Here is a 13,185-nt window from a genome sequence, read left to right on the forward strand (position 1 = left end):
ACCCGTCTGTGTTAGGACGCTGTGGGGACAGGGCTTTCCGTATTCCCAGCTGCTGGGGAAGCATCCTTAGCTGAGCCATTGCCCCTGAGGGTCACAGTGAATTTCCTCCTTCTGTCCTTGTAACAAGACATTCTGAGACTGGGTTCCTGTTCTTCAAAGCATGCAAATCTACAAACTGGTACTTAAAAAATTACTAGTAGTCTCATCTCTTTCTTTTCTTTCTTTTTCTCTTTTCTTTTCTTTCTTTTGTTCCATAGATGAAAAAATCTATGAATAATCTGAATAATCTGAATTCAGATTATTCAGAATTCTCATCTGAATAATCTCAGAAGTCTAGAACAATGGGATGATGAAATCATGGCATGATAATGTTGAGTGTGCATTCATTCATTCATCACATATTTATGGAGCATCTGCTACTTGCCAGGCCCTGTTCAGGGTGCTCAGCATGCAGCAAGGAACAAAACAGACAAAAATATGTCCTCAGGAGTTTTATATCCCGATTATAGGGTGGTGAGATATTAAGTAAAACAGTAAGATAGTTTAAGTGTTGGGTTGTAGTAAGTGCTGTGAAGAAAGACAAGAGCAGGAAGTAGGACTGTGTAGCTGGAGAGCTGGTGGAGTTGTTGTGGGGGTGTCCAGTTTTAGGTGGTGGGGTCAGGGATGGCCTCATTGGGAAGGTGACATTTGAGCAAAGGCCTAAAAGAGGTGAGGTAATGAGTTGTGGGGTCTGGAATTCCAGGCAGAGGGCACAGCCACAGAAAAGGTCCTGAGGTAGGAGTATGCTTGGTGTGGCTTTGTTGTAATGGGGGTACTGGAATAGGGGATAGTGGGCACCAGGGCAGGAGGATAGGAGGAGTGTGGGGTGGTCCTCACAGGCTGTGGCAGGGGCTTGACTTTTGGGACCTGTGAGATGGCAGCCGAGGGTTGTTGAACAGAGGAGGGCCGCTGTGGGACGTGCATTTATAGAAGGATCAGTCTGAGGGTTCTGTGGAACACAGGCTCTTGGGGAGTGAGGGGAGCAGCAGGAAGACCAGGGAGACACTCCTGTGATGACCCAGGGGAAGAGGGTGGGGGCTCAGACACAGTGGGAGCAAGGAGTCAGACTGTGACGTGACCCAGACAGTGGATGTGATGTGCTGACCTGCATACGCATATGGGGAGAAGAGGGGAGTCGGAGGTCAGGAGCACAGAAGTCAAGGGGTCAGTTTGAGAGTCTGTTACAGCCGAGTGAAGATCTGGAGAGGGGCCTGGAGCTCAGAGGAAGGGAGCACATTTGGAAATGGTTAGTGGTCAGGGAGCAGTGTGGAGTCACCCGGGAGTGAGCACGGGTGGACACAAGGAGAGTCCAGGCCTCTAGATTTAGAGTCGAGGGTGAGGAGGCCCCATCCCCACCTTGGCGCCCCCAGGAAGTGAGAGTGAGGAGAGGTGTGCGGCCTACCATCTTCAGGGACCGCAGGGGCTGGGGCCCCCGATGGGCTGGACATAATGTGGAGTCCGTGTTGGGCCGACTTCCCGGGAGGAAGCCTGAAGAGGAATCTACAGGCAGGAGGGCAGTGGGGTGGGGGGTGTCTCGGAACCCCGTCCTGTGAGGGAGCAGAGGTGCAGGCCCGCAGGGAGGGAACTTGAGCTGTGGGGCAGTCACAGCAGAGGCCTCGGTGGATTCTGTGGGGACCAGGTTCAGGCAAGGAGACCTTGTATGGGCCGGTGCCTGGTCGTGGGCCCCTCTGGAGGGTGAGGCATGCCTTGGGGCCGGGCAGCTCCCTTCTGCCCAGGGCCTTTCCATAAGGGACCCCCTCTGGGCTGCTCCCAGACCAGGGAGTGAGTCCTGATGGAGCTGAGGGTGCAGCCCAGGGCCTGCCTGCTGAAGCCCCCGACTGGGGGATGTGGCCAGGCCCTTGTAAGACAGTGGCAGGGCCGGGGTCTGTTACAGGAGTTGGTGAGTTTGGGGTTCCCTGGAGAGTCAGGACTGAGGGAACCCAGCTGCTGTTATGTGACCGGTTTCCAGGTTAAGTTTTCCATTGTGTTCCATAGTTTTTGCAGCTGAATTTTGTAAAGTGAGATAGCCTGGTTCTAAAGACCTAAAGGAGGAGCCTCACTGAAATCAAGGGGACAGCGAGTGATGGGGAGCGGAGACCCTGAGGAGATTAAAGGGAGGAGCCAAGGACATCTGGCCAGAGTGTCAAGTGGCTGCACACCCTGCATGGACTAGTGCAATGGGAGTGATCCTTGGGAACTTCCAGGAAGGCCTGGGAAGGACATCTGTTTAAGTGTGGCTTCTGTATTGTCAAGGAGACAGAGGTTCAGATTATCATCACTCTGGGAGAATAGGGAAGGTTGAAGAGTGACCTTCTGAAGGCCAGGGAATTGCCAGCATTAGAGTTTCACACCTTTCTTCATGATTTTCCTGTTTGGTTGATTGGGTAGCCAGGTTTATGAGGATGGAGCCATTTTGTAGCCAGTTCAGAAAATCACATCACTCTCTCTTCCCCCAGATTCTTACAACAACACATAGAAATGCATAGGATTGTTGGCCTACATTAGGACTTTGGTGCCAACAGATCCTGCCTCTGCTGTACTTGAGCTTGTGTGACTTTGGGTAAGTCACTCACCCTCTCTGAGCCCCTGCTTCTTCATCTGTAAAGACAGCAATATCTACCTTATGGGGTTGCTATAAGGATTTAGGTGGGAAAGCACCTGTGAAAGCATCTCTCTTCATCCTTGGCATTTAGGAGGCTTTGAAAGACCTCAGTCCCCTTTCTGTCACTGCAGTTAGGAGCCCCTGATTTGGGGCTGAAGAGATGTGCCGGTTTCCCTGGCTCCCAGGGAGAGGAAGGTGCTTGGGTGCAGTGTTCCAGGAACCTCCCACTTGGGCCAGTTTCTTATTTGTGTCAAGACCATTCTCTTCCACTCCATCCTCGATTCCTGTCATGGGCACCACTGATCTCCATCTACCAGCCTGCTGATAAGCCAGGAACAATGTTATCGCAGCTGCCAGGCCCTGTGGGGTAGAATTCCTTTGTTGGGCAGTCCTGGCTCCTGAGGGGGTTTTGTGGGTGGATCCAGGTTTATTTATATGGGCTGTTGAGGGGGCCTGGGGCAGGGCCTGGCTTCTAGTAGATGCTCAGTGAATGTTCACTGAATGGACAAATGAGTTGAGTGCTGAGAACTCTGTAGATGGGGGGTGGGGGCGGGCAGAACCCCCATCTGGAAAGCGTAAGGTTGAGTTTGGAACCAGTGCTTAGGTGTTGCCATGTGGCAAGGGGACAGTATGGCACCAGGAATTAGGAGGCTCCGGCCTGGCTTCTTACTGTGTGATCCTGGGCAAGTTATTTCACCTCTCTGAGCCTTTAGAAAACATCCGTCAGGCGGAGCTAGTAACAATTTGTAAGCTGTAAAGTACTGTGTAAACAGAGAACAAATGCTGGCAAGAATGTGGAGAAGTTGGAACCCTGTGGTGGGAATGTACAGTTGCTGTGGAAAATTATATGGCAGTTCCTTAAAGCATCAAGCATAGAATTACTGTATGGTCCAGCAAGTCCACTGCTGGGTATATACCCCAAAGAATTGAAAGTGGGATCTTGAAGAGATATTTGTCCACCCATGTTCACAAGAGCATGACTCACTATAGCCAAAGGGTGGAAGCAGCTTGAGTGTCCATGATGTAAATATACAAAGGAATACTGTTCAGCCTTAAAAAGGAAGGTAATTCTAACAGATGCTATAATACAGGTGAACCGTGAAAACCCTGCAATATAAGTGAAATAAGCCAGTCACAAAATGACAGATACTGTACGATTCTACTTACATGAGATCTCTAGAGTAGTCAAAATCATAGAGACCAAAAGCTGAATGGTGCTTGCCAGGTATGGTGGGGAACAGGGATTGGGAAGTTATTGCTTAACAGGTACAAAGTTTCTGCTGAGGATGAAGAAAAAATCCACCATCATCTGTGGATGACAGTCATGGTTATGCAGTGTGAATGTATGGTTAAGATGGTCAATTTTATGTGCACAATTAAACTTTTTTAGGTGCTCTATGACCACCACCACTTTCATGAAAACAGTTCGCTTTGACCAGAATTGAGCCTTTCTACTTGGCTTTGTGTAGCAATGGCTGAATCCTGAATCATAAAAATTCTGGGTGAATTCTTTATTTTTTATTAAAAAAAATTAAAAAAAATTTTTTAAATTTATTTGTATATTTTTGGTTGTGCTGGGTCTCCGTTGCTGCACGTGGACTTTCTGTAGCTGTGGTAAGCAGGCTGACTCTTCGTTGCGGTGTGCGGGCTTCTCATTGCACTGGCTTCTCTTGTGAAACACAGGCTCTAGGCATGTGGGCTTCAGTAGCTGTGGCACCTGAGCTAAGTTACTCTGCAGCGTGTGGAGCCTTCCCAGAGCAGGGACTGAACCTGGGTCCCCTGCATTGGCAGGCGGATTCTTATCAACTGTGCCACCAGCGAAGTCCTCTAGGTGAATTCTTGATGCCATCTGCTTATCAGCTGGTTTTAGTGGCTCTTTGGGATCCAAAGGGGAGAGGAGACATGAAAGAGATGACTTCTGTATTTGAATGTCCTAGGATGGCTCAAGTTGGAGCTGCCACCAAATGAGATGATATCTTAGAAAATGCTCTATGAATCTAAAAAGTTTCCTCAGTTCTTATTTTGGTGATTGCTGTTACCCCTATAAGATCTGTGCCCTTGAGAGAGGAAAATGAAAATCTGTGGGTTGATAGAATGATCTTACTAAAGAACTTAATCCAGTATTAATCTTCATCTTGACCCCACAAAAATCCTCTCCATAAAAAGGAAAAAAAAAAAAAAACAAACCACCTCAAGTAGGTTTCACCTCATTTTCTGCTGTGGTTTGTACCCTGAAATGACTCTTAAAAGAAAGAAGTTAGAATGCTGAATTGGGCTGATCCCTAAGTCAGTGTTTTGTTTTGTTTTTAAGTGTAGAACACCTGAATTGGAATCTCCCAGTTGTTTTGTAAAAAGAGACACGACCCATGATTCCACCACAGACATAATTAATCAGGATTTTGGGAGGTGGAAACTGAGAATTTGTAATATTGGTAAGCCCCTTGGTAAGTTGGTTGAGAAACAAGAGCCTGAAACCAGACACACTGGCCTTGTTGAGTGGCCACCACTTTGATGGGAGAAAAACCAGCCACAGCTTCCAGGGGTCTGAGGTGTGGTCACAGGGAGGACACAAGCGGGGGCTGACGCTTGTCCGGAGCTGCCTTATAAGAACCAAGTATAAGCTGCCTCCTCTAATACAAAGAGGTCATCAGCCTGGACTGGCTGAGAGGTCTCCCACAAGGAAGTCTGATGTCTAAGTAACCAGGGAGATCCCCCAGTACTCATTCAACAGTTCCAGTGTCACCAGCCAAGTGAGTGGTGCATTTTCTGCCACGACCACACCAATGTGTGTATCCCCCGTAGTGCCTGATCCCTGACATTCTAGAACATCTTGTCTGCTCCTCTGCTGCAGCCTCTGGGCCTCTGATTTTTAAGTACTAGGTTATGAACTTGTCTCCCACTTAAGACCAGGAGTTCCTCCAGTGAAGGAATTACCTGTTTGTTTGTTTGTTTGTTTTCAGGGCTGGGCACATGGTGGGCACTTCCTGAACCGTTGAAGGTGCATCTGGTGAACTTTGTGGTGGCTTAAACATGAGACCTACTTGCCAGAAGTCTCTGTCTCTCGTCCAGCCTGGTCTGATGATTTCTTCCATCTTGGAGGATGCAGCCTTTGTCCCTTCTTTGCTAGAGCCCAGGAAAGGTGGAAGTATTGTGAGTAACCAGTGTTTCAGAAGCACAGAGCGCTGCCTCTTCCATGATGGAAGCTGTTCAGGGTACTCATCCTGCCACCAGGGGGCTTCTTGGTCACCACACTGGGACTCCTTGTTGGCCTCTGCTCCTGGCAGACTGGGCTCTCGGCAGTAGCCAGACCAGCCACAGTGAGCCATTTTCCTGAGCCCATGCTCACCCTCTGTCCCTACCACTATGACCCACCAGGTAGTGGCAGAGTAACTGCAGGAAGGGCCTGAACCCCAGGATGGGTCACACCTCAGCTTTACAGGATGCTTGAAATCTGCTGAAGTCACTCTTTGATGAACAGTAACATGAGATGCAAAGGTCTTCGTGTTCTTTGCCCATTCAGAGAAATCTATCAATATTCCTTATTTCCAGACCTCCTTGTCACCAGTATTCCAGAACTTCCTTCTAAAGTTCCGACTGTCTAGCTGAAGCATTTTGCCCATGAATTGGTAGACTCTTGTTAGTCGTTGGGTTGTGTCCAACTCTTTGCGACCCCATGGACTATAGCCTGCCAGGATTCTCTGTCCAAGGAATTCTCCAGGCAATAATACTGGAGAGTGTAACCAGTTCCTTCTCCAGGGGATCTTCCTGACCAGGGACTGAACTCGGGTCTCCTGCACTGCAGGCAGATTCTTTACCATCTGAGCCACCAGGGAAGCCTGGTAGAGACTCTTACTGGTGGCCATTTCTTCTTTCAGGCTCACTGCTCAGGATTCTTTCATGAGGAGGATTTCCTTTCACTGTCTTCCAGGTATGCACTCAAAGGGGGCCATAGTGCTGCAGCATCCACTTTTGAATTTTGAACCCAGTTTACACTGCCTCTGAAGCCATAAACTGTTAGTTTCTACTACTGTCCACTTTGTTTACATCAAGCTTCTGCTTTAATATTCTTTGGAGAGGCCCAACTCAGTGGAAAGATCTGTCACTAGACAGATCTTCTCTCTGATATGTTGAAATGGTCCCCCCGTTCTGGATTGGCTCTCAGTGAGTCTGTCTGCTTGTAGCATGAGTGTCCTGAGACTCAGTTCCTCATGATAGCCTTTTAAATACCCGCGGTTATTGGCTGAGCCCTCCCTTTAGGCATTTCGCTCAGCATCGTGTTCAGCTGGTGCCAAACACCATGACTTCTGGATTCTCTTCTAAAGCCCTGTACTGCCCAACACAATTCCCACAGCCACGACTACTTTGAGTAGTCCCACAGCCACAGTACTCTCACGACTCAGAGAGCAAACTATGAGATCACGCAGACTTTATTTCCAAGAACAAACAAGATTCTCAGCAGTAAACAGATAGAGTTAACTCTTAAATACTTACGGTCATTCAACAAATGTTTCATGAGTACTTACCATGTGCAAGATGTGAAGAGTGTGATAATGGATCACATCCATGGACCACTGGGGACAGGTTCAGGAAGAAGAGCTACAAGCAACCCTTTCCTTGATATCAGCAGCAGTGATACAGGATAAATGTAAAATGTTGGGAACATAGTTGATGCCTCTCTTCACCCACCTGAAGCCCCCCTCTGATACCAGTAAGAGGTGGGAACCAGTATTAACTTCATACTGGCCTGGATCCTAGAATTAACAATGCTTGTTTCTCCTGACACCTGAATACTACATGGTGATGGATACTGTTTGCCTGTAGTCACTCAAGCATGCCACTGTACTTGCAGACAGCATTCCTGTCTTGATGCCTAAGCAAGATTAGAAAGGCCTGTCAGTTGATTTGTTCATTCTCCATGTATTTCAAGAGAGATTTATTAACCTGCTACTGTGTGATCTAACCTAGTGTTCCGCAAGGGACTTTTGCTGCTTTTGATCACCGCTCCCTGGTTCCTAAGGTACAGGTAATGGTTGTCTGCATTTTTGCAGCCTCGAGATTTCTGGACCCCTTAGTACTCAGCTGTATTTAAAATTCTGTTCTTTTGTTTGCCATTTAATAATTTCCTATGATTGTTTCAAATGCTGAGAAGGGTATTTGGCAAGCATACATTGTTGCCTGAAAAGTACTGAACAACAACAAAATACTCAACATGTGACAGTGGTGTATGGTTTTAGTTAAGCCACAAATTGCCTCTCTCTGTCTATCATCTGTCGTGTTTAGGTTCAAATACACACACACACATACAGACAAAGATGTAGACACACATGCATATTATATTTAGAGTAAGATACACACACCAGGCGTATACATCTATGGTAATCCTATTACCATGGGGACAGTTCTCCAAGGGCTTAAAATCATTGTTCAATGTACAGAGCTATCAAAAAGCTAAATGAGTTCTTGAGGGTCTTGGTCTTTCTCATGAATAGGCATTAATGGAATTAACTCTCAGGTTTAAAGAAAGCAGTGCTCCAGTCCACCATAAAAAAACCTATTTGTGAGCCTTGAGTCGTCTGCGCATATTCAAGAAGCGTTTGTCAGATTATTGCTCCTGTGTTCACGACTGCCGCCAGCATTCTGTTGAGGGTGGGCAGTGGATGGTGGGGGTGAATGTGGGAGAGTGAGGCTGAGGGCGCTCTGGAAACATCTCTGTGCCTGCTGTGGCTGTTGAGGCCAGGCCCATACTCCTCAGTCACAGTGCTTCCCAGGCGAGCACGACAGTCTATTGTGGGCATCGTGACACATCCTATGGGAACTGCTGGGCTGGGCAGGCAGGGCACAGGGAATGTGACTTGCCCTACCAAGCCAGGCTGTCCTGGCTAGAGAACTCCAGGTCCAGATGTGAGGGGTCATTGCCAGGGATCCAGGGCAGGTGGTGCCAGCTCATGAGCTCTCTGCTTTCAGCAGCAGCTGACCAGGTCCAGTCTGAACATTGTTCAGACTCCTCTAGAGGAGAGGGGCATCCTTACAAGGGTTGGGGTTGCAGGCATTTCCAGTCCTGATGCAGAAGGCTTAGGAATAGACCTTTAAAAACCCACAGATGTTTCACGGAGAGCTGGGCCCATGCAGCCTGGGTCAGGAGCTGGCTCTGCCCACAATGTTCCGTGTGGTTTTGGAGCATCACTTCATAACCCCAGCCTCAACAATTCCCCTGAGAGCCCAGGAGGTTGACACTTAAGTCTTGAGAGATCCCCATGTGCTTCTCCTCTGCCCCTTGGGGAGGTAACCTCCTCATGGTTATTACAGTTTACATTTTTTTGTGTCTCCTCCTCCCCCATCCTGCCCACACAGCACTCAGGAACCTGTCTCCTTCAGATGAGCCATGTGGCACAGGGGTCAAGAGCTCTGACTTTAAGAGTCTAGACAGATGAAGATTTGAATTCTTGCTCAGGAAAATGAGCTCCATAGAAGTGCCTGTCTCATAGGACTGTGTGGGGATGCAGGAGATTGGTAGCACAAGCCTGGCAAGTGGAGGGTCTTGTGAGGAGGAGCCTCAAGAGCAGCACTTAGACCCGAGCAGTGCTCTGATGGGCTCACAGCTTCCCCGCAGATGTTTCCCTCTGTTGTATTTAAATCGGGCAACAATGGGCCCGCTGTTCTGGGAGGGGCCGAGGGTGGTCCCTCAGATCCCAGCGGCCTGGGCCCACTGGGAGGGCAGACACTTCCTCGACTGGACATCTGGACCATGGACAGGGATCTGAGTGACGATGACAGTGAGTACAGCCGGGCCGGGCAAAGGGCGCCGCTTCCAGGGGCCACTGAGTTGAAATCTCTCTGCTGCCCTCAGCACTGTCTTGGTTCTGCATCTGTGTTGCTACAGCATCCCTTCCTTCCTTCCCTCCTTCTTCTTGCCTGAAAAGCCCACTTGCACCCTGCGGGCTGTTCTCCCATTAGGTACCCCTGGGCAGTGGGAAAGGAAGGCAGAAACCAAGGTGAGAACTTTCCTCCCTAATCCTGTAACACTATCTGAATCTGAAGATTCTTTATCCTTCCTTTTTCTGATTGATAGTCGGTCCCCACCCCCATTCTCCAGAGCCAAATGTGAGCCCGAATATCAGGGTTCCCATTTCACAGTTGCATCAGTTCTTAGATGAAGTTAATTTTAGAGAAATGTCAGTGAAAGGTTTTTATGTGTGATCTCCCTCTAACAAGAAGGTGGCTTGTTCATTGCCACTCATCAAACACAGCCCAGGTAACCCCACCTTGTCCTTAGTCATGGTGTCAGGCACTCAGTCATATCTGACTCTTGGCGACCCCATGGATTATAGCCCTCCAGGCTGCTTGGTCCATGGAGTTCTCCAGGCAGGAACACTGGAGTGGGTAGCCATTCCTTTCTCCAGGGGATCTTCCTGACCCAGGGATCGAACCTGGGTCCTCTGGCATTGCAGGCAGATTCTTTATCATCTAAACCACCAGGGAAGTCCATCTTGTCCTTCCTGGGACAGAAATTCAATGGAATCTGATAACTATTTAAAGAAATAAAAAAGGAAGTGGTATTTTCAGAAGAAATGTGCTATGTTTTAAAACAGAAATGTTTGCTCCTAAATTTGGAACAGGCAGCATAGTAGAGCATCAGACTTAAAATTGGGAGGCTAGGGCTCAAGTTCTAGCCCTGCTGACAGTTGGCTGTGTGATCTTGGGCAAGTCATTTAACCTCTCTGAGCCTCAGCTTCCCAACTGTAAAAGGAGATTGGTCAGAAGTTCTTAACTTGAGAAGCATGAAGTCGAGGGCAAAATATGATGTATATGTGCTCTGTGTGTGTTGGGTTGGGGTAGGGTATCCACAGGTCTCATTTGAATCTCAGAGAAGACTGTGACATTAGTACAGTTTCAGACTTACTGAACTTGGTGACTTGGAAGGTCCTGTGCAAGCCCAACACTTTTTACTGCCTTTAATGTTGGTTTCTCAGAGCTTCAAGCCTCAGAACTTCAGTGGGGTATAAAATGAATGCATGCTAATCTTAGAGAGCTCAGTTTACGTTTTCTTGGAGTCCTTTTTCATATTGAAGTGAGAGAATATACATAGATAATGTAGCATGTATTTGGGGAGGACCTACTCTCACCTCTGATATGTTGGAATTGTGTATCCATAGTATTATTGTGGAGAAGGCAATGGCACCCCACTCCAGTACTCTTGCCTGGAAAATCCCATGGACGGAAGAGCCTGGTAGGCTGCAGTCCATGGAGTTGCTAAGAGTCGGACACGACTGAGCGACTTCACTTTCACTTTTCCCTTTTATGCTTTGGAGAAGGAAATGGCAACCCACTCCAGTGTTCTTGCCTGGAGAATCCCAGGGACGGGGGAGCCTGGTGGGCCGCCGTCTATGGGGTCGCACAGAGTCGGACACGACTGAAGCGACTTAGCAGCAGTATTATTGTAATAAGTTTCTGCTAATAGTTGATTGCAATCTTTCATCTTTAAAGCACTGCTCATTAGCTTTCCATTTATATTTGGGTTTTGTTGTAGTAGATATGGGCTATGTCAGAGTTGAATTCAAATCCAAGTGCTGCCTAATTGCTGGGTGACTTTACCTAAGTCACTAAACCTCTCTGAGCATTATTTCCCCCTAGAAAAAAATAGACATTGTGTCATCTTGTATAATTTGTAAAAGATTAATTTTAATGTAAAGTGCCCAGTATATCACTTAGCCCAGAGTAGTCATGGAATAAATGATCAGAAAATGATTGGATTATGTCCCCTGGAACTTTAAACTGCTCTCAATGGAAAAAACCAATTTTGTGCTCTTTCTCTTTTGGCATCAGCCTTTTTGGTAACCAAGGTAAAGAGAAAGATGAACTCTTTTTAGTTCCTTTAAAATCTAAAACCCCTTATTCTGCTGTAGGGTCACTCTATATGCTGGTTTCCAACACAGTTGAACCTTAAGCCAGCACTTTGGGTCTACTGCAAGGTGTGAGATGGTTCTGAAATTTTTTAGAAACTAAGTTGATGAAATCTGAACCTAGGTAAAATTTTTTCCTGGTTTCAGAAAGGAAGGCTGCTGTGGGACTTCTATAATTTAAATGTCCCTTCTTAGGTGAAAGATGGTATCCCCTTTAGCCAATTGAGATACCCTTCCTGGTCACTAAGCTTTTTTCTCCTTATTTTTTGTGTCTATAATGTGGAGCAGCTTCAGAGAAAATGCATTCCTCCAGTGATATACTTTGGTACCAAAGGAGGCATGGATAGGGACATTCTGGGATGTGACATCCACATGGAAGTCACTTTTAAAATTTCAGTGCTTTGGCAATGATTAATCAGGAGCAGGAGACATGGACTCCTTTGATCCTCTGACATCAGAGGAATGACATTTTAAAAACAGAAACTTGAGGGGTTATCCATGAATTGTGCCTGTCTCCGTAAGAAAAATTCCTTTCTATACAAAAGAAAAACAGCTGGTGTCTAGTGAATAGAAACACGACCTGGGTAGCCCTTTGTGAAGCTCTCTTGGCAACCACTTGACCTGTGTGCCTGGAGCAGTGGGATGTCCACCTGAGTGGAAAGGCCGTGGGGCTTGGAATCAGGCTCTGAGTTCTAAGTAGTGTTTCTGTCTCTGCTGTGAGCACGTTGTCTCAAACCACATCTCTGAACCCCATCTTGTCCTTCTACAAAATGCGGTCCTTCTACAAAAGTGATTGTCATGAGGTGCAAGAGAGACCATGGAGCATCCCCAAACCAGGGCCAGCATTGTTAAGGGGCAGTGGTCCAGCCAGACGACCGCCTTAGAATGCAGCCCAGTGTCGTGGAAATGGTGACTCGGCTGGTAGCCCCCATCAGAGCTCCCCATACTGGGCGCCACACAATGTCCCGTGACATCCGCATTCCTGTTGTGCCTGATGCTATCTGCCCAGGAAATGATGTGTCAGACTGTGCTTCAGCCTGGAGGTTTTTATTCTTGTCTTTAACATAATGGGGAGGTTAATTTAGCTCTGACACGTTGCCAGAGGTCAGGGTGACTCCCAGTTGATGGATGGAGCTCTGAGTTTCCCACCTCTTATTCTTCCCCTCTTCCTGCCTCTTTGTTTGGTTTCTAGCAGGACAGAGCGGCCACGTGGCATTTCCTTGTCTCCTTTGTCCAAGAGAGTGTTGATGCCCCATCAGAGTCAAGACTTCCTGGTGGGTGGTGGCCCTCCAAGGGAATGCGGCTGTGATGACCTTGCCTTTCTTTTCATGTTTGACATTTTCACTCTGGTCCCCTGGCTTAAAGGAACACAAAGAATGAAGAAGACCTGCCTTCCTCAGGTCCAAGGCATTGACCAAGCATGTTTTACATGCCAGGCTTGGGGCTGAGAGCTGTATATACATTGTCTCTTTCAGTTCAGTTCAGTCACTCAGTCGTGTCTGACTCTGTGACCCCATGAATCGCAGCCCGCCAGGCCTCCCTGTCCATTGTCAACTCCCGGAGTTTACTCAAACTCATGTCCATCGAGTTGGTGATGCCATCCAGCCATCTCATCCTCTGTCATCCCCTTCTCCTCCTGCCCCC

At 47.7% G+C, this 13,185-nt stretch overlaps 1 protein-coding gene across 1 annotated transcript in view; it reads left to right on the forward strand.

The window, feature by feature from the left end:
- The first annotated feature begins 9,349 nt into the window (after positions 1 to 9,349).
- The window catches only part of SSUH2 (ssu-2 homolog (C. elegans)), a 23,250-nt gene continuing 19,414 nt past the window's right edge, over positions 9,350 to 13,185 (forward strand). The window contains exon 1 of the mRNA XM_010828415.1: positions 9,350 to 9,414. Within this exon, the coding sequence (XP_010826717.1) occupies positions 9,387 to 9,414 (28 nt within the window). The 5' untranslated portion in view covers positions 9,350 to 9,386. The remainder of the gene's footprint in view (positions 9,415 to 13,185) is intronic.

This window comes from Bison bison, unplaced genomic scaffold (genome assembly GCF_000754665.1).
Source record: "Bison bison bison isolate TAMUID 2011002044 unplaced genomic scaffold, Bison_UMD1.0 scf7180017864492, whole genome shotgun sequence".
NCBI lineage: Eukaryota > Metazoa > Chordata > Mammalia > Artiodactyla > Bovidae > Bison > Bison bison.